This window comes from Cygnus atratus, chromosome 3, assembly GCF_013377495.2.
Source record: "Cygnus atratus isolate AKBS03 ecotype Queensland, Australia chromosome 3, CAtr_DNAZoo_HiC_assembly, whole genome shotgun sequence".
NCBI lineage: Eukaryota > Metazoa > Chordata > Aves > Anseriformes > Anatidae > Cygnus > Cygnus atratus.
In genome coordinates, this window is record NC_066364.1 from 61,500,308 (window position 1) to 61,520,531 (window position 20,224).

Here is a 20,224-nt window from a genome sequence, read left to right on the forward strand (position 1 = left end):
GGTGCTGTGTTGATTACCAACACTCTCCTGGCATATTCCCAGTGTGCTTGTTGGAAGGCGAACCTGAAACGCCATGAGTTTTGGGCTATTTCTCCAACGAGAATACATGAGAGCATCAGACACAGACGTGAGAAATGTTTGGAGGCATCAGTACCTGCTTTCCCCCCCCCCCCAAGCACGTTGCACTTTGACTGTCAACATGGAGCATAAGTCACTGCACCACCTGCATCTCCAAAGATTCTGAAAGTCAAGAGGAGTCAGTGCTGCCAACTCCAGCCATTCGGATAAGACAGCCCGCCCTCTGCACATCACCTTAATGGACAGCTTCGGGTCACTTTCCTTCAACTCTGATGGCTCCTCCAATTCCCATTGTCAAGAATTTGCTCCAACTTCACTGAGGTTATAGATACATCTTTTACTTCTTTTAACGAAAGCAAGGACTCACTTTAATAAAACCAATTAAGACATGACTACAGAATCAATACTCAGGAGCATCCGCAGAATCAAATCCAAACCAGTTTTACAGGTGCACCATCTTCTCACGGTCTTTTTCATCTTACACACGTGCAACATGCCCGTGGCTATGTTCCTAGCAGCATGCTGCATTTGTGCAGCAGAAGTCATACTCAGGAGATCTCCTTCCTGCAGGAAAGGTGGGTGTGCAGAGAGCCACCACAACAATAGCAGCACGCTGTGGCTTCTATTGTGTATCTAGACCTGTACACATTTTTCAAGTGGAAAAGAAGATTGTTGCGAGATTATACAGTATTTACATAATTGAGGAAATTATTGCACTGATCACATTTAATTACATTTAACACCACAAATAATTCCTAGCTTCTAAGTATTAAACTTTTTTATCTGTGCTACTAATAAACCAATCATCACAAAAATAAAACAGCAGCAGTCTCAGACTATTGCAAATTCTGACTTTTAAAGTTTGAAGTAATGCACGGGAAAGAACATCCATTCTCAATATGAAGCCAAAGTGAAATGATGGCGCATACAAGTGTAGTGACATCAGCAGAGACCCTCTTCCTGCAGAGGCAGTGTCATGAAGACAAGTTGCTCCAGCATCATTTAACAGGCCAGATTATTCCGTGAACTCCAGAGGATTTTGTTTTATGTCTTTTTTTTTTTTTTTTTTTTTAAGCACTAGCAGTGCTGGGAGGAAGTGGGTGGGGAAAAGCAGCCTGGCTCCCGTTAATCACTGTGAATATCAAAAGGCTTGCTTAAACTCCTCCACGGCGCATAGCCCTTGCACAAACATTACCTGACCAATGAGAGATGCTAAGGGACACTACGTTACCTGCTTTCTAAAGCTGAGGGGTGGCTTCTATAGGGGTTTTTAAAGCCCCCACCCACACTTTCATATTTAATTTAGCTGCATCATTTTCACTCCACAAGCTACTGATAAATCTGAGTTTCTATGTCAGAGCACTCGGAGCTACAGTATCAATTAGCGACGTGGGACCAATTGTAAGACTCACTGCGGTATTCCAACGTTTGAGCAGGCTTTAACTGGAGAGGGGTTGCAGGAGAGTAACAGATCCTTGACTTCATTTTTGTATAAAGAGGCAGGAAATATCCCGATACAGCCGTTGAGGCCGGGCAAGGCAGAGCCCCCCTGCCGCTCGCAGGCGGCACGGGGCGGTGGTGCCCTCACAGCTCTCTCTGCGCCAGGGGCTCTGCCAAAGGCCTGTTCAAACCCACACGCGTATAAAATACACTTCTTTCAGCTCGTCTCCAACTTTGATAAACAACAGAGCCTGACAGCACAATTAACGAAACCACCACATTAGCAAGGTAAGGTAAAGAGTTTGAAAAGAATTTGTTAAAAGCGGCTCTAAAACAATGCAGCGGCAGCCTGTTTTTCCTGTGGAAAGTGAAGCTGGCGTGGTTGCTAACCCCGAAACCAAAGACGTGCACCCTTTCTGAAGGTGAATTTTAGAGGGATGGCTGTGATTTGCCTTTTTACGGTATACCTTTAACTTTAATAACAAAGGACAGCACTTGGATGGGTCTGCCCACAGTTGTTGCTTGTTACTGCACTACCACCAGATTATATAAGATGTGTATTAGAATATTGCATTGTGGAAACACTCTTGATTAACCAACAGCCATACGGCCTGCTCATATGTTGTTTTGATGGGAATCCTCACTCTGCGATCCAGCAATAAACATGGATGTGTGACAGGGAAGCAAAGGACCGGCAAAAGGCGAGTGAACTGCCCTGTGCACGGAGGGGAAAAGAAAGGAGAAGCGGACTGCGAGCTGGAGCCGGGCTTCACAACCCGGCAAGTAGCACCTGCAGTGAGCATGACAGAAGGGCAACCCCTCCACCGCTCCCAAAAGCGAACAGCATCTGCGCCGACAGCGGCGATGCAGCGGTCGGATCTGCTTGTGCAAGCCCAGACCTCCTCCATGCACCCTCCTTGCCCTTGGGCCGACACGAGCAGGTCCCACAACGCCCTCGCAGCAGGGCACAAGGCCACCACCTCGCTGCGGGCTCACCTTAAGGCCCGCAGGCCCCGCGCCTCGCTCCCCGCCCAGGTTTGCCCAATTCTCGCCTCCGTTAGCCGGCTCCCGCAGCCATTCACCCCGGCTGAGAGCCCGGGTTGACCTGGTGCCCCGCGGCTCGGGTTGACCTGGTGCCCGGCTCTCCCCCGGCGGCTCCCCGTCCCTCTCCCCGCCGGGCGGCTCGGCTCCCCGCACCGGCCCCGCCGCGCACCGAGCGCAGACACCGTAGCGCTGCGGGCCGGCCGGCAGAGCCCCGGGCAGGCCGCTCGGCGAGAGCCGGGGGAAGCCCGCGGCGGGGCGGCCGCGCACCTGTTGCGGCAGGAGGAGGCCGCCGGGCCCCGCGGCGCTGCCGCTCCGCGCGGCCACCCGCAGCCGGCCGGTGCGCGGGGGCGAGCCGAGAGCCCCGAGCCCCGAGCCCCGAGCCCCGAGCCGCGCCTCACCTGCGGGGCGCCGGCAGCCGCCGCTCCTGCCCGCGGCCTCCGCCATGTCAGCTCCTCGGCGAGCGCCGCCCCGCCACGCCTCGCCCCGGGCAGGTGAGGGCGCCGCGGCCCCCCGGCCCCGCGGGGCAGGTGAGGGCGGAGAGCGACCGCCGGCCCCTCCTGAGGCGGGGACTGGCAGCTCCCTCCCTCCCCGTCCCGGCTGGGGTTGACCTGTCCGTGTTTTCACGGTGTTTTTTGTTGTTGTTGTTTTCTCCCCCCACCCTCACAGGGGCCCCCGCGGCATCGGTGCTGTGGTGGTCCCACGGCCCGTCAGGTAGCCGAAGACCGGCAGGTCCCTTCACTGGAGCTCACGGCCTCGTTACCTTTCCTGGGAGTTCTCCTGGACTCACCCTAAGCTGCTTTAGGGGTGTTTATGAGCGTTTCTCTTAAAAGCTGCCCAGGCCTGGACTAAAACATCGTTGCATTTTGTGTCTACTTGTAGGCAGCACAAATCTGCAAAACCAGGGCTGAAATAGGGTGAATGAATCGGGGAACCCACGGCACAGCTGCAACATACATGAAGGCAAGCTGATGTAGAGGTGCAAATATATCTGTGCTGTGCTGGATGAAGCAAACTGAAAGTCCTCCTCCCTTAGAGAGCTGAGTTCGGGGCACGAGGTCTCTTACATGGGCAGGAAGGACGGATGCTCTGCTGCACCAGGTGTCACTGGTGCTCTGAAACAGGACTTGGGGCTTGGGTGATAAACATGCCCTGCCAGTTGTAGGCAGGGGGATGGTGCTGCAATATAAGCGCCGGCTGGACTTGATGCTGAAAGCTACAAGAAACCCCCAAACTAGTAGCAAAGGACCAAGAGGCTACTAAGCTCAAAGGGAGCAGTATGTTCCATAATCAAAAGGTTCCCTTCTGCACATACCGTGTCCTCAGAACACAACCTCACATCTCTCACTTGTGGTCAGTAGGAATGTGCTAGCATACTCAGGGCTCCCAGGCTAACCTGTCTGATACACCTTGTCCCAAAGTGGTTGCATGTCCTGTCCAAGAATATAAAAACTACCGAGTGTCTGGAACAATGCATATGAAGTGGCCTGAAGCACGTGGTGGGGATATTACATGTGCTTTCCTGATTGTGCATAACTCTAGTACACTGATGGATAAGCTACACTGTTCAGGGAAGCACAGTCCCTCAAGCAGGATGAAAGTAGGGTTGCTCAGTATAGCCATGCATCAGACTCAATACAGCCTTACAGTAAAGAATACAAAACTGATCATCAGCCAAGCAGCTCTGCAGGTCTGGTGAGGCCAGCGGCAAACCACAGGAATTTATTCCCAGCTGGTGCCAGGCTAGGTCTCGTGGAGACGTTAAAATGATCACACTCCCTTCTCTTATACATAGCTGGCATTGCTGAGCATCCTGAGTCATGGATAATAGAGAACAGGCTACATGCTTTCAAACCCTGAACACAAATAAAGTAATGCTTATGCTATTTATGCTGCATAAAATCAGAGGTTTTCAAGCTGCAACAGTCATGGGCTGATGCAGGATCGTATTTGACACTGCTAAATCAAAATAGAGTTAATTTGCCTAGGGTTCCTTTCCCCTGCATACAATGTTTTTAGTTATGTTGTTAAACATTAGCTGTGTTTCTCCTGAAAGTGTCACAGTTTTGGAATGAGTTGAACCAGTAAAATAATCGTCAGAATTAGGAAAAGTAATACTTTCTTTGTTGAAGATGTGTTTTTTCCTCTAGTTACTTTTCCTAGTTTATTTATGTATTATATACATAATTGTTTTTCAGAAAACAATTGACCCTAGGAAAATTAACTACATATATGTCAAGACAGCATGTTTATGTTTAGAAAAAATACTCAACTTTCTTTTAAAATACTTGTTAGACATGAAACATTCAGAGCCTAAGCTGTTCACCAGTTCCCAAGACTTATGAGGAAAGAAGCGGTTTCTGTCCAGAAAAGTCCGATTTACAACTGCCCCAGAAGCATCTGATGTTACCCAGTGCTGGAATGCCAGCGTGATGATCAGCGTTGATAGATATGGAATATCCACAATCCCGTTTCATGATGCGTGAGAAAAGGCAAGTCACAAAGAAGAAAACCACACAGTAGAAGAAAACAAAATGACTATTCCATGCACTCAAGGTGGATGGTTATTTAATAAATTTAGCACCCAGGGAATTATGTTTTGCTGGGAAGTGTCAGGTTTCCTGTTCAATCTAATTGCAGTATTGAGAAAACATTCAATACTATGATTATCAAAATCAAATCACAGTAACTAACGTGTCAGAAAGGTTCCCTTGATACTCAGTGTGCTTTTTTCTTTTTTTTTTTATTCCAACATTCTCCAGTTCTACACCTTTATTTTAAAAGTTCAAAAATATAGCAAAAAGCAACTCGTAGGTTCTTTTATTTTCAACTGTGTATGTCAGATAGCTTTAGAACAAGCTAACATTACTATGGTTGAGGTGTATGCAACTGGTACAGTTCAGTAGTACATAAACAACTAAAACAAATGCACCATAGAACTTAAGTTACCAAAAATAAACAATATTAAACTATGTAGGGCAATAGGTAAAAACAATTACTTTTAGGTCTTACACACTAAAAGAAAAATATCTAATTATGATTGAAATTATGAATTTCTACTACAGATTACTGAGATGCATTACAAAGAAAAAAACTTGAGAAGTTGTCACATTTTGGTTTTGTTCCAGTGATGCACAGTCACATGAAATCTTACATCAGTTTTTCGTGAAATTAACATCTGGTTACGTTAAGTACAATATTTCGTGAGTTAATTTTTGTTTTTCCTTAATTTTCAAAAAACTTGCATATATAAACAGTTAAAGTAAAATAATGTTGCAGGTTGTTTACAGATTCTTTATGGATTATAGGCGTAAAAGCAGTCAGGAAGCTGCAGTGTTTTTAACATTGGTAAACAAATACTGGATTAAAGTGCAACAGTCCTTCTGACAGCACACCTGCTCTGTGCTGAAAAGAAACCTTTTCCTCTCTGCAGAGAAGCGAAGATAGATTTCAGTGTCAGGTGTGTTTCTCCCGAAAGTCAGTAATGGCCTTCCAGAGGGTGCATAGCATTCCTCCTCTGTAAAGAAAAAAAAATCATAAAGATGCTCAGGTAAAAGAATACTCTCCATCCCCAAAGCATTCCATTCCAATTCAGGTGCATTCTGATTTTCTTGTTCTAGTTTCAAACCAATGAAATTCTGCTTCTACTACTCAGTACGGAAGCTGACCAAAGGTGAAATTCAACACACACTCGAAGAGAGAACAGAGTCCTTTTCTGATTACAGTACAGGGTAATCTTTTGACTTTTCAGATGCCTGCTTTCTGGAATTCAGACTTGTCATCCAAAGGACTTGCATAACCCACAGCAGACTTCCACCATTATGGAAGCGTCAGTTATAAAAAAAAAATCTCACCACCTACCAATTTTTAATTTTTTTTAAAATTTATTTTAAAACTGCCTGGGAACACTCAGTGTTTGATATATTATACCATTTCTACTTAAACCAGTACTGCAGTGACATACACACCTGGTATGACTAGCTGAAATCTAGTGTTAGTTGTAGTCCATGAAAATTTCTGCAGTTTTGTGATAAATTACAACAAATTTTGCTATCTCAACCTTTTAAAATAAAAGTAAGGCTTTAGTGGGACTTCTAGCATGTCCAGGTGCAAGGCAAAAGCTTTAATTTAAAAAATTTCCTTTGCCTGCCTTTAGTATAAAAGCTTATTTCTAAAATGTAAGCACCATCAGTTGTTTATCAGAAATGCATCAGGATCCAAGAAATATTGTAAAGTGTTACTTATTTTAAATTTATGCTGAACAACCCAATAGGGGGTTAGCATCAGTTATTTTCTTTTGTAACAAAGCACACTCCAGTTCAGCGCAGTTCACTCAAGTGTGAAACGTTACCTCAGTCTCAAACATTTCAGATCATCTCGTGTAACATAGCAGAGAACATCCATTAATGTATAGTCTTCAGCCAAGAACTACAAAAACAAGTATAAATGAACATTTTGTTAGAAAACTAATCCATCTAAGTTTTATATACTATCTGCCCCTTAAAAATAGGGGTCTGGAAGAAATCTAAAATCGGGCCAAAATGTGGTACCTCTAACAGATTAATCCATATTGTTTCTAGAAACACAGTGAAACTACTTAATTTTTATGCAGCATACTCCACACTGACACACCATGCATTACTCTAAATGTGTAATGCTTTCACAGCTACTCAAAACTTTTGTCAACTGGCATTTCTATTGTCATCACTGGTATCCCAGAATCAGAATTCAATGAATGCACATCTGAGCATAACAACTGTTTGTTTAATTTCCTTACAGGTGAAATGTGGTGTGGTAAGACCTACCTTTTCAAAAGCATCATCTGAATTTGGTGCATTTTGATTTCCAGACACCTTTGAACTGATCTACATCAGTGATAATTACATGCAGGATTTCTTAAGTCAGCTGAAATTCTGAGATGCTCAACACCTCTAAAATTATGTATCATTTTCTGCAGAACAGACCTATCTACTTCAGGAGATTTCACTTAACACAGTTGCCTAAGGGTGAACATGTACCCTGTACCCAGGGTATAATCAGTAGGAACTGCCACAACGTGCGAAGACTGAAAAATTATGAACCAAAGTAATACTGTCTCTTTAGCAGGACAATTTATTCTCTTATTTGTAGTCAGTTATAGACATTATGAACACACTTTATATTTAACAAAGGCCTCCATGTTCATGCCTTATTCTTCCCCTCTGAAAAGAGGCTCATCTCTCAAAATTTGCTAAATAATTAAAATGATTTGTGATCTTCTTGCACTCAGTCACAAAAACAGTACTTTTTTTTTTTTTTTATCATTTTAATGATTTGTGACATCTGTGTGACAAGGCAAACAGGAAGGACCATTCTTACCTTGTTTATTGTGGCCTCATCAGCTCCTTGAACACTCAACCAGTTTATGAGATCAGGGTCTTCGGTCCCTGTGCCAGTGGAATGACGATGACAGACAGACAATCCAGGAATATCTAGAACAAGCGTTTTTTGAGAGAAGACAATGTCTTGACAAAGCAACCTCCTTTTTTTGTTTGTTTGTTTAAATGCTTAAGCACTGTCTTCAGTGACCTTTCCCTCCAAGCTTAGAATACCAGTATCCCCATAGATGTCTGTTCCTGTAGCCCACTCCCAATTACAGATCACAGACAGTTACACAACAATTACTCTACTTGGTTATGGTTACTTATTTTACTCAGAAGTAATCTTGGGCTTCAACGTGAAGGCAGTTAAACTAGTGTGTACATCTGATACAGATGCATTTGCTGTCCTCTTCAGCGAATGACTACTAGCGAAATCAGTATCATTATAATTGTCTACACTGAGGCTTTTACATATTTAACAAAAAAATTCAGTGTAACTCAAACAGCTGGTGTGTAGGCAATGCCTTGGACAGGATCAGCTGATTTTGGAAAGTGACACTTCTCTGAAGCACATTACACTGAAACATCAAACTGCATTAGCACTTCCACCTTCTTCAATGCAGATACAGATCAACCTCAGTAAGCTTTATGTTGTACTTATATCTCACCAATTCTATCCTCATGGACTTTTACTGTAACAATCACAATCAAAAATATTTAAATTATACCATTCTTTTTATTGTGAACAAAATACAGTAATTTGTTCCTTCAACGTGCACTCTTATTTCAAAGAAAATCCTACCAAAAGCAGTGTAATAAAATACCTTTGCTGGGACTGGCTCAATAAAAATAACAGAAATTTAGCTGTCACTGTCTTCATCTGCTGTTAGTGTGTGAAATTTTTCTTTCAAACCTCTTCTCACTTACCTATTGGCTGTGACCTAAGCCGCAGGTTTTTGATTTCTTGATCTTTTTCTTCTATAGCTTGATGTAGAAGGACTTGAAATTCTCTCTCCTTTTGAACCAGTTCCTCCAATAACCTGTGAAGCAATGGGAAGAAAGCACACGTTTTCTTTAGTCTCAGTTTTTTCAGGAAAGCAACGCTCTTACTAAACTTAAACTGGAAACCTTCTTGACAGAGACAAGGACAGAATTCTTCCTTTCTTCACAGAAACATCCCGTCTCTATAGATTTATTATAGCATACATGCAGTTATAAACATCCACTGGTCTGGTTTCTAGAACTAGAGCTCTTCAAACAACAAAAAATAAGTACCTTGTCTCCATATACACATACACCCACTGAACAGGTGGTATGATAGAAAAATTCAGTAAAATTTCTACAGCTAGCAGTCAGCTTTAAACAAAACTGTATGTTTGTTCTTCTCAATTATCAAAGTGTTTCATGAGCCAAGGGCTAAACCTTGTCACATCATCCCATGGAAGGCAAAAGGCCAACTCGCATCTCTCCTGCAGAGATTTTAAAAAGTATGGCAAGGATGGAGCTACGATGAAAGTGTGGCAAAAAATTATGGTTCCATTTCTTAAATGGGGAAGATACATTGTAATCCACACAAGGACTGTCCCTTCCTCACGTACTAGAGGGCTTGTACCTACCCTCCTATGCTATATGAAGAATAAGAAAAGGTGAGGGAAAATACATTTTGTCCTCTCCTAAGCAATTACTTTTGAGAAAGCAGAAACAAATTGGAACCCACGTGTGACTTCCTTCATAACACGGACCCAGAGAAAAAAACAGAGATTCAGTGGCCAACACCAAGTTATCAAAGGAAAATAATCAGAATACAACAGAAAATTTGTATGCAAAACTGACTGCAGTAATTTTTTTATTTTAGAAGAGTTTTTTAGTATAAAGGAGGAATTGTGAACAAGATGTGCTTAGGAACTTGATTAAAGAAATTAGACCTTGATAACATATGTGCATGTTATAGCTCATAAACCTATCACTGACTTTCCAGTCTTAGAAAGTTCTGCCTTGAAAGAATCACAACATCTTCATCCCTTCCTTTAAGTCTGTCAGTCTGAGAACTATGCATTAACTGTTCCATTTTAGTACTTTCTTTGTTTCTGTACCATTTTCCTTTAAGTCAGTTAAGCAATGCATCTTCTTCTGGGACACTGAAAGATAGCGACATTTTGGAATTCAGCTGGAGAATGGGCTACAGAAGTACCCTGGCTTTGCAGAGAAACTGTTTCTGATATAATCACTTTGTAAAAGCATTTATCACTACTTTTAAGGATATGGAAGGGCACAGAGGCCTACCAGCAGCATGGTTGCATTTGAGTGCTTCCATGCCTGAGCTACCAATTGTTGAGAAGTCTACCCTGCACGTGAACAGTCCTGCTCTGTGTCTCTGCACACACCCACAGCTTGGTTAGTCTCAAAGCAGTTTAATATTCTACAGAGAGGAGTGCAGCCAATTTTCAGTTATTTTATTCCTCCTCTACCCATTCTGGCTGAAAAAGGCCTATGGGGCCAATAAAAATAATCAACCATTTTCTCTTGTTAACTACTTGCTGCTTCTGCCAATAAAGCTTTAATTAATACTTAAACTAAACAACTGCCCATATTATTTACCTCAAGATTTCTCTGTGAATGACAGGATGTTATTATTTGGTCAAAGGCTTTGCATTTAGGAAATTTACAAAAGCAAGGTGCTAGAAAATAATACCTCTACCAATTGATCACTTCTGATGCTATTACTTCCCAAGTTTATGCTGGGGAAAGTGAAGCAATCCAAGCAATTTTTTTGATGTTGGTTTTAAGCATATCAGTAAGGTAAACTATTTCTGTGGTCATCAAAAACTAAAAAAATGAACTGTAACGTGAGAATTCAAAAATACTCATACTCTATTAAAAATAGTACTATATAATGTAGTACTCTATGGCAAAGTTCCTGGACACATTTAAAAGTAAAGTGCAATTTAACATTTCAATTCAAATTGGGTCAATAAGTACGCAGAATGAGCTGGCAGCATAACAACTCTGTTATTGAAGATATGTTCTCCTATCAAGGTCATATTCAAAATTTACTGAGGTCAGTGAGAAATTAATTCAGTGTCCTAAGTCAGGTGCTGCACAGGCTTAAATATTTGCTCTAAACAGACTATCTGGTATACTTTAATGAAAAAATTTATATTTCTGAAAAATCCAGTTTCTGGATCACTTATTTTAAAACACACATTTTTCGATTTTTCTTTGATGAACAGATTGGTGTTTGGTTTTTAAAGAAAAATGAAATGCTTGCTTGTAAACACAGATCCTGCTGCACTGAATTCTGCACACAAAACAACTCTGAAAGTTTCCTTGTTCAGTTCACGTGCGGCTGTTGACTAGCTCGTGTTTGTTCTCCAAGAATAACTACAGAAAAGAACAGTGAGTTCTGTCATAATGGAAACAAAACATAACACCATTCATCAGCCATACACAGCATATAAAGAGGAGAAAAAGCAGAAACTTGGCAGCAAGCTCAGCTTTTCCAGACCTTCCTAGAAAGGGCACCTGAAATCAAGACTGACTTCAACTTCCATCACTATCATTCTGAAATGAATAAAATTAATGTGTAGTTGTGAGTGGTCATGTGCAATGGCCATCATTTAAAGGAATGAGTTGCAGTACTATGGAATTTTGATACCGTTGCTACTATTCTAGCATATGTATTTCAAAAGCAAAACGAAATACAGTCTCAAGTAGGTTAGTGTCTCCTGATGTCCAGACTTACCTGTTAGTCTCTAATTTTAGCCTGCCCAGCTGGACACTCAGCATCCTTTGAGCAGCCTGGGAGTCATGGGATACCGTAGAGCTGAGTGTGCTCACACCTGAGGTAGCTATTGCATCTTCCATGACAATGCAAGGCTGTTGGATAGTTTGATTCTGAGGCTGGTCATCTTGATCTTCTTCAACTTCTATATCATCTTGATCTGCTGCATCACTTTCAGATGCAAGACTAAAATGTGGCCTCAATTCTGTTAGAAACATTAAAATTAAGGAAAAAACATGAAAGATAAACATTAAAACAAGAGCATGCCTAAGTGACTATCTAGGGATCATCCCAAAATTTTCAAATATTATTATTCACCCAATGTAAGGTCACACAGAGCAAAGAATACTGCATTTGATCAGAACTTGCAGTATGAATGCTATCTGTTGTCTAGTGCAAGGATTGATTGAGGACTTGCTGAATTGCATGAGAAGTTTACTGCTATTCTCTTATTTTTGGTGAATGACTGCTGCTACATACAGTAGTTGAGGACAGAACTACCATACTAATACTTCTATTAATAATATGTATTTATGCCACATTACTGCATTAGATTTATGCTATAGCTATCAAGAAGAACAGCTGTATGTCTTTCAAATGATAACTGCAGCTGACCATGAGTTCAAAAGCTTTAGAAATTTTTCCAAGGTAATCCTCAAATCTATTTTCTGGTACTAAGCTGAAGTACTCCATGCAGCACCACAAGTACTCTTGTTCTATTCTATTCTCAGTGGTGTGCAATTTCTCATGTGTCTGACCTTAGTTGTTTTATTAAGTAAATAATCAGTATTTATTATATCCAGCTATTCCTGTTGCTGTTCTGGCATATTTAGTATCTTCTCATTAGAAGAATATCATGCTTACAAAAAAATTGTATCCAAATAATCAGAGAGGAAATAAACAGACCTATTTCCCAACAATGAAAGTGGCACACTTCCCCTCCTAATTATCAGCGTGAACACCACCTATTTGTAGTGATGTATATCCACAAAACCACGGACACAAAGCTATACATATACCCTGTTTTCTGTTATTTCTTATTAAAACTACCTACCAGAGCTTACCAGGTATGGAAGATGTCTACACAATATCTTATATTCCTACTCTAATATTCCTACAAAACTTATTATCGCAACAACATCTGTTTGTTAATTCTAACCCTTTAATATAAATCCTCCTTCCTTCCTTCAATTGTGGCTCCTTAAAACACTCCCTTTAGTTTCCTAATCAAAACATACTTTAAAAAAAAAATCACACTTGTTTCATAGGTTTTTGTCCTTTCTGCTCAAGAACTAAGAAGCAAATTTCTCTTATTTTCAAAAGGGGTGTTCATGCCTTGATTCAAGTCATCTCTTCGTAAAACAAAACAGATTTATTACATAGCTGTTCCACAAATATTATTTTTATGCTAGGCAAATACATCTAGATTTGTTTTAAAATTTTACAACACACTACTAAGAACTGAAGTTCATTTTGCCATTGTAGAGCAAGCACCAGTAAGTGTAACTATAGAACATCTGTTTCTTACTACTCCAGAAGTATCCCACAATTTTTAGAAGTCTTAAACTCAGAGATAAATCTTCACATCATTCATAGAAGAAAAACCACACAAAAAAAAAGATCAGACAAGCAAGGGGAAGCAGTCAGAAGTATGGTAGAAGAGCAGAGAAATGAACTCTGCAAATAGGTAACAATAACAGAATGGTTTACATTTCTTCTATACGGAATTCTCTCCTCAGCTAATCTATGCATTCTACTTTGACAAAATTCAAAATACAGTATTTATACTACAGGTCTTGATCTATTATTTTCTTAGACAACTTCTGATGAGGAGCCAGAGAGATTTTTGAGTACTTAAAATAGCATGCCCTTAAACTGCACTTTGTAAAACACCTTCTGAAAACTGGTATGTGCTGGGCAAGTTGTCCATCCTTTGGATTTCAAGAGGCAGTACTGTGCTGCTGTGCACCTAAAAAAAATAAGGCCCCAGAGTACCTTTGTCTGCTGCTGCTCACTGAGTTGCAGAATTGTTTAGAGAACACATCTTGGAAAGGATAACTTTCCAAAATAACTTGGGCAACACACTTATCAGTGTTTAAGTTGCAAAACAGATGGTGAACAGGAAAAAGTCACTGCTGGTTTCAAATTCTTAAGTGAAGCATCATAATTGCAGCTTTAAAGCACATTTAAGGAGATTGGGTAATTCATATTTGCCGAGTAGTAAGAAACAACTCACCTGGGACCAGAATAGTAATAGCTGTCTGCACGGCTTTTCTAATTATGCTGTCCAATGCAAACATCCAATGTGGCTTGATGTTATGATTTCGGAGAACTTTATTGACCTAGCAACAGAAAATTCAATTCAGAGATTATATCCTCAACAATCTGAAACTATAATTTACATCACAACAGTGTAAAATGTTTGAACTTAAAGATGTTGTATCGAACAGGTGACTTAAACTATTTCATGTTTACATTAAATGCAGAAAATGTTCATAAAATAGTGGATGTTGACAATGCTGTATGTCAGAAGATATTTTGTGTCTTTTTTTTTTTTTTTCTAAATAAAGTACCAGTTCTTGTGTTAGGTGATTTTTGATGACTAATACCAAAGTTTATTTAACCTTCACAGTCATGGACTGAAACTAGAAAAAAATGCAAGTCCATGACAAATACCAAGGACCATATTATGAAAGTCTCATAACTTAAGCTAATTAACCTTGTTACTTTTTCGTTATGGTTTTCACTGCTTGTTCTGAGCAATAATTCACTATTTTAAAGTATAATTGCAGGAAATACCAAAGACCTAATGTAATGCTTCTCCCCCTTGATTCAGAAAATAATTTAGATAACCAGGGGATTTCATTTGTATGTTGTGCCATTACCTCTTTCCTTCTATTTTTAACTTTATCCGATGAGATAGTTATCTACACTGGGTTGCTCCTAATCCTCTACAGACCTTCCTTCAAAGCATGTTCAGCCATATTTCTGGGTGTCCCTATGGATACTCCATGTTAGACATGGAATATGGATACTCCAGATACTTTCCAACTCCCAAATGACAGGGAAGAAGCAGGTGGGGTGACAGCGCTACCATGAAATACCTAGTCACAGCATCCAGCAATAACACATAACAACTTAATGCTGTTTTTCAGGTATGGAAGCAGTCAAAAGCAACAGAATCTGTAGGAGCAGAACTCCAGAAGTTGCAGGAAGAGACAAATCTAATTAGATTTAGAAAGCAATGAAGCTATTCAAAGTCTTATTGAAAAAACAGTAGCAACTACAGCTTGTTTAAAAAAAAGCATCAAGAAGATGGCTCATTCTTAAGTCTTCCTGAAAAAAATAGTTAATTTATTTCTTTCATGTTGTTAAAACCTCTCTGTAAGAAAACTGAAGTAGCACATATGATAACTTGCGTGTCTGCTGAAGGCAATTAATGTTATTAATGATATTATCACTGCCCTAAAGAAACAGTGTTCAGTAACCAGAGATTTATGCAGGTAGCTGTACCAGGTTGGCTGGGATGGAGTTAATTTTCTTCATAGTAGCCTGTAGGGTGCTATGTTTTGGACTGGTGACCAAAACAGGACTGATAACACACCAGTGTTTTATCTGCTGTTGAACAGTGCTTGCACAGCATCAAGGCCTTCTCCGTTTCTCATTCTGCCCCACCAGCAAGCAGGCTGGGGGTGCACAAGTAGCTGGGAGAGGACACAGCAAGACAGCTGGCCATACGGGTACTCCCTATCATATGGTCTCATGCTCAGCAACAAAAGCTAATGTAGTTTTTCCAAAGGAGACATTGCTCAGTGACTGGCTGGGCATCTGTCAGCTGGTAGCGAGCTATTGCTTTTGCATCACTTGTTTTTCTTCCTCAGTTCCTACCCTACACCCCAAGCCTGTCTTTATCTTGACCCACAAGTTTTCTCACTAGCAACTGGGTGTGGGTTTAAGGGGCAAAGCACCACAGTACCTAGGCCTCCTCAGTTCTGCTCCCAGTGGCCACTAGATGGCACTTGGACACCGTGCAGGAGAGCTGTCAGCAGCCCAGGGGAGCCTGCCCTGTGCCTGACAGAGAGGACAGAAGCTCCCTAAAGCCCCCAAAGGCTTGCCCATGGCCCTCTGAGGCAGCACAACTCCTGCGTGCAAACAGCTAGCACCTCCCCATACTGACTCCTGCAAACACATAAACAAGTTTAGCTCACTGTAGCGTATTTAAGTACAATGGAAACATGATGTAATTTTGTCAAGGACAAGAATTCACAATAACATGATTTAGCTATTCAGACTACAGCAGAAAGTATCTTTTCTTGGTTGCCCTGATGAGAATATCCTAAATATTAACAGGGCAATAATCTCAGGGTGACAAAGTCTAAGTCCCAAGAACAAGGGGGACTTGGCAATATCCTCAGGCTGTGCAATAATCTGAGGTCTTAATGCAGCTCTGGATTTCAGTATTCTATGATGAAAATCTAATGTATGTCAAAAAAACTAAGGCAGGACACATACAAAGCAAGTTTTCTTTGACCTTTCTGTAAGTTAATCTGAGCTAAATAATAGGCAAGATACTAATAAGGGGAGGTAAATTTGTAACTTAATCATTTTAAGTTGCTGTTTTTAAGTTAACAGAAGAGGGTAAAATATTTATCAAAAAAGAGCTTGAACTCTATCAGCTATCACAAAACAACTGATGCACAGCAATGTCTGTCAGAAACCCAACTCAGATATTTGTACTCTTCCACCCCCCAGCTGGTCTCTTGACCTTGTACATGTTTATTTCTTCCAACCATCAAAGCAGTACTGATATGAAGCTAAACAGAATGGAGAGCTGAAGTGTACTCAAAGGGAAGGCTCAGAAATCTCTCCTTTGGGGAAACCTCTCTTACAGATTAATTTCACATATTAGCTTGTTTTGTTACGCAGAGTCTACTTCTTTGTCAAGTATAGTCTATGCGACAAACAGATTAAATGCTGTGCAATCCTTCCTGACAGCTCTGTTACTACTCATGGTACACAAGGTTAAAATGCTGACAAAAATCATCTACCTCAAATGCCTACTTGGACTGTCATCTCTTTTTTTTTTTTTTTTTTACTACAGAACTTCACTCTGGACACATTGATGTCCAGCACAGCTACATCCTCCCATGTCAATTATTCATCTTAATCATTAAGCATAATTCTTTGTGAACTAACATTTGAACAGATAACTCAAGAAAAGAACCTTTGCTTTTGGTAAACTAGCTATTTAAAAGGTACTCCTGTATCTATTTGGTTGCTGCTCACTGTGGGATATCAAAAATTACATTAATTGCTTACACAAAGGTATCCTGTTTTTCTTCTTTCTTATCCCACTTATTATACATTAAAATGAAAAGGTCTAATTTGTAAGAATTTTGGTAACCAAAAATTCTAGAATAAGAATATAATACATTATAATGTAGACAGACTATTACTTGAGGCTATGGAGTGGTTTAATGCATTAGTTTCATAAAAGAAGTCAAGTTCAAGAGATCTCATTTATGTAGGGCAAGCCTGACTATCAGTGTTTATCTTAGTTATCAGAAATACTTCCAAAAAAGATTTTTTTTTCCTGCTTTTATTATTACAAAGTTTATGCAACAGTGCTGAATGAAGATTCTTAATCAACAAAATCTCAACAACCGTGTTCAGGGTTTGCATCCTGCCAAAGGATCACGTGGCAAACAAACCAAACCCTGGTTGTGGGCTGTTTTTTTTGTTATTGTTGTTTCATTATTACAAGTTCAAAGTTCTCAAATGTTATTGTTTCAGTATCTCTGGAGGAAATTTTGTTTGCTTCTGGTTTCTAGGTTTTTGCAGTTTTCTTGCATTAAGTATTTACTAAAAATGACAACTTACAGCATCTTGAAAACCGAACAACACAAGTTGCACTTGACTGATACCATGGCTGTCAAAGTCTAACTCCAGTTTCAGTTTTGAAAGAGTGGTTGCGATGATTTTACGATCAGTGGACCGTACAAACTCTCTGAGGCTGGAAACGAGCGTCATAATGTGTTCCCATTTTAGCTTGGGCTCTTCGGCTCCCTGGTAGAGGAAGAGAGAGGAAACAAAACAGTTTTGATAGCCATCTTTTGAAATGTACACCCAGAGGTCCTTAAACAATAATGTCAGCTGGCAATACAAATTTTCAGAAACCCTACTGCTATGGTTAAGGCAAAGCGCAACTGCAGGCTAGGTTACAGTGGCTGTGTAACTACAGCTCTACCACTGAGCTTCCTGCTAATGCAGATTATTTGACTAGCAAAAAAAGCTGACTTTATTTTACAGTAGTTGCTGAAGTATACACACACACTATATATGTCTGATTGTACAGGAGCAAAAAGATATGAATGAATATACTGTGCACTAGATATTACAGACCACTCTGAATTGCAAAAAAAAAAAAAAAACAAATACTTTGAAGTGACTGTTTTCAGAGTGCCTCTGAAAGACAACATGCAAAGTCCCACTGTAACATTTAAAAGGAATTAGTCAAGGTTATGGAAGAAGGCTCTGAAAGAGACTAATTCTTTCCTACATGATTTCCCTGTAATGGAACTTTCACACTCACCTATTATTAAAGCAGGTCTACAAATCTCATCCTTCTCTATTACCAATACTCAAGCCTATCTTTAAAGCTCCTGCGTTTTTGCATGAGCCACAGAAGCAGCAAAAAGCTCAAAAGCTTTCATTAGAATAACCAGCATGAGTAACTAGGAAGTGAAAGACTGTTTACTCTCTAAAGTTATGCCAACTGTACATAAATTTTAATTCCAAATTTCAAAATCAAATCAGAGATAGAAAACCATACTAAATGTTCAACATGCAATATTAAAATACTTTTTTTTTTTCTGAGGGAAGTTAAGTATTTACAGAGACTGAAGATATCTAATATCAATTTCCGTAACAGAAGGACACGCTGTGTTTGGTTCTCTTGTATTTGCCAGTTTTATGCCATAATGTTACAGCTGGCTAGGCATCAAGAACTCTGTTTGCCAATGATGTTCAGTTTTTGACTGGTTAATTAATTCTGATCTGGATGAAACCAAGATCATTTGTTTGTTGGAGGGTGTGAGAGGGGGAAGAGGGAAGCTCACAACTAAAGCACCTCTGAGATAAAAATTCTACCTTCTGATCTTGATCTGTTTTATTTGAAGAATTCACCTGACTACAGTCTATACTGAAGTTGATCCCTCTTTCTGTCCTACAGTATCTGATCTCCTTTTCCTGTAAATAATTAAGCAGCCATTAGGGCAGAGAGGTGGACACAGAACAGATTCCAAGTCCATCAAATGCATGCTGGGAACAGGGTAACCAGTATGGCACCCTAACAGGGAACAGAGGTCTATTCTGGGGAGGGTCATTCTCCTCCCTAGCCCACACCCACAATGACCACTTTGTTGAAATTGGTCTTATGAAAAGTCCTTATGACAGGAACAGTACTAAGAAAGCCCAAACCCTGATGAGGCCCAACAAGCAAGTCAGGCTTCTATCTATTGGTACTTTCTGGCATTTAAGCAGGGCATAACAGGTGGACACCTCAACTTCCCCTTAACTGCAGTTACCACCACTTTCAAGTGGTTTGAGCAAGTTTTCTACTCTGACAAGGAACAAAACTGTGGCTAACAACTGTCTGTTATAGCAGCACTCTTGCAAAGCACAGATCACTGGCATATCTCTTGTTGCCTTCTATTTTAACACTTCCTATAGTTATCAGGAAAATTGTGTTTTTCCAAGAATTAGAAGCCTTTTTTTTTTAATTATTACTTGGTATGGCAGCAATTTCCAGTTACTTGAGCTGTGGTCCATGCATAAGAATTGTACTGGTTCCATCAGTTTCTCAAACAGTACTATCTTTAGAAGCTGATTTGCCACGTTTCACACAAATATGTTTCAGACCAGCAATACTCAGGCTTGAGAATCAAGTGAGTCAATTACCTACTAACACGCGTTACAAACAAGAACAAAAAAATCATGTCATCCAATTTCAGGGTTGCAACATTAAGCAGCGTGGGGATGACCTGTAATTTATTCAGTGTCATCCTGAATTGATACATCATAATGAATCATCCCCACAAAGGAGCACCAAAAGGTCATTCTGCTGTAACTCCCACTATTACTCCATCTTCCCTCCCCTCCATATGTGGCTCCCAGCTGCTGTGAGGAAGAGTGGCAGTTTATTTTCTACCTAGTCCTGTCTCTCCCCTTCTGTGGCTGTTGGCTGGAAGGCAAGGGTTTACCAGTCACACTACTCTTTTCTATGCAGTAACCTAACTTAAGGCCAGAGCAGGCCAAAAGACCTAACCCTCTCTGCATCAAACCAGTCACTCAGAAGATGGAACTCTACAAGAAGCTCAACCTCCTGGGGATGATATACACTACATGAGTTGATCTGAAGTCCTCAGCTGATACACTAGCAAAACAATATCATGAAATCATGTTTGCCATTGTCCAGCCAGCATTAGTATCCAGGTGTTCACATAGTTGGTACTAAGAAGATAAA

The 20,224-nt window shown here is 40.5% G+C and overlaps 2 protein-coding genes across 10 annotated transcripts in view; both read right to left on the bottom strand.

The window, feature by feature from the left end:
- The window catches only part of MAP7 (microtubule associated protein 7), a 110,654-nt gene extending 107,563 nt beyond the window's left edge, over positions 1-3,091 (bottom strand). For all 7 annotated transcript variants that reach the window (XM_035538918.2, XM_035538919.2, XM_035538911.2 and 4 more), the window contains exon 1: positions 2,961-3,091. In XM_035538918.2, the coding sequence (XP_035394811.1) occupies positions 2,961-3,006 (46 nt within the window). In that variant the 5' untranslated portion in view covers positions 3,007-3,091. The remainder of the gene's footprint in view (positions 1-2,960) is intronic.
- Positions 3,092-5,362: 2,271 nt separating this feature from the next.
- Positions 5,363-20,224, bottom strand: part of MAP3K5 (mitogen-activated protein kinase kinase kinase 5) — a 101,033-nt gene continuing 86,171 nt past the window's right edge. For all 3 annotated transcript variants that reach the window (XM_050709533.1, XM_035538384.2, XM_050709534.1), the window contains 7 exons: positions 17,581-17,766; positions 13,937-14,042; positions 11,662-11,905; positions 8,847-8,959; positions 7,918-8,030; positions 6,911-6,987; positions 5,363-6,076 (listed from right to left, as the gene is read on the bottom strand). In XM_050709533.1, the coding sequence (XP_050565490.1) occupies positions 6,016-6,076; positions 6,911-6,987; positions 7,918-8,030; positions 8,847-8,959; positions 11,662-11,905; positions 13,937-14,042; positions 17,581-17,766 (900 nt within the window). In that variant the 3' untranslated portion in view covers positions 5,363-6,015. The remainder of the gene's footprint in view (positions 6,077-6,910; positions 6,988-7,917; positions 8,031-8,846; positions 8,960-11,661; positions 11,906-13,936; positions 14,043-17,580; positions 17,767-20,224) is intronic.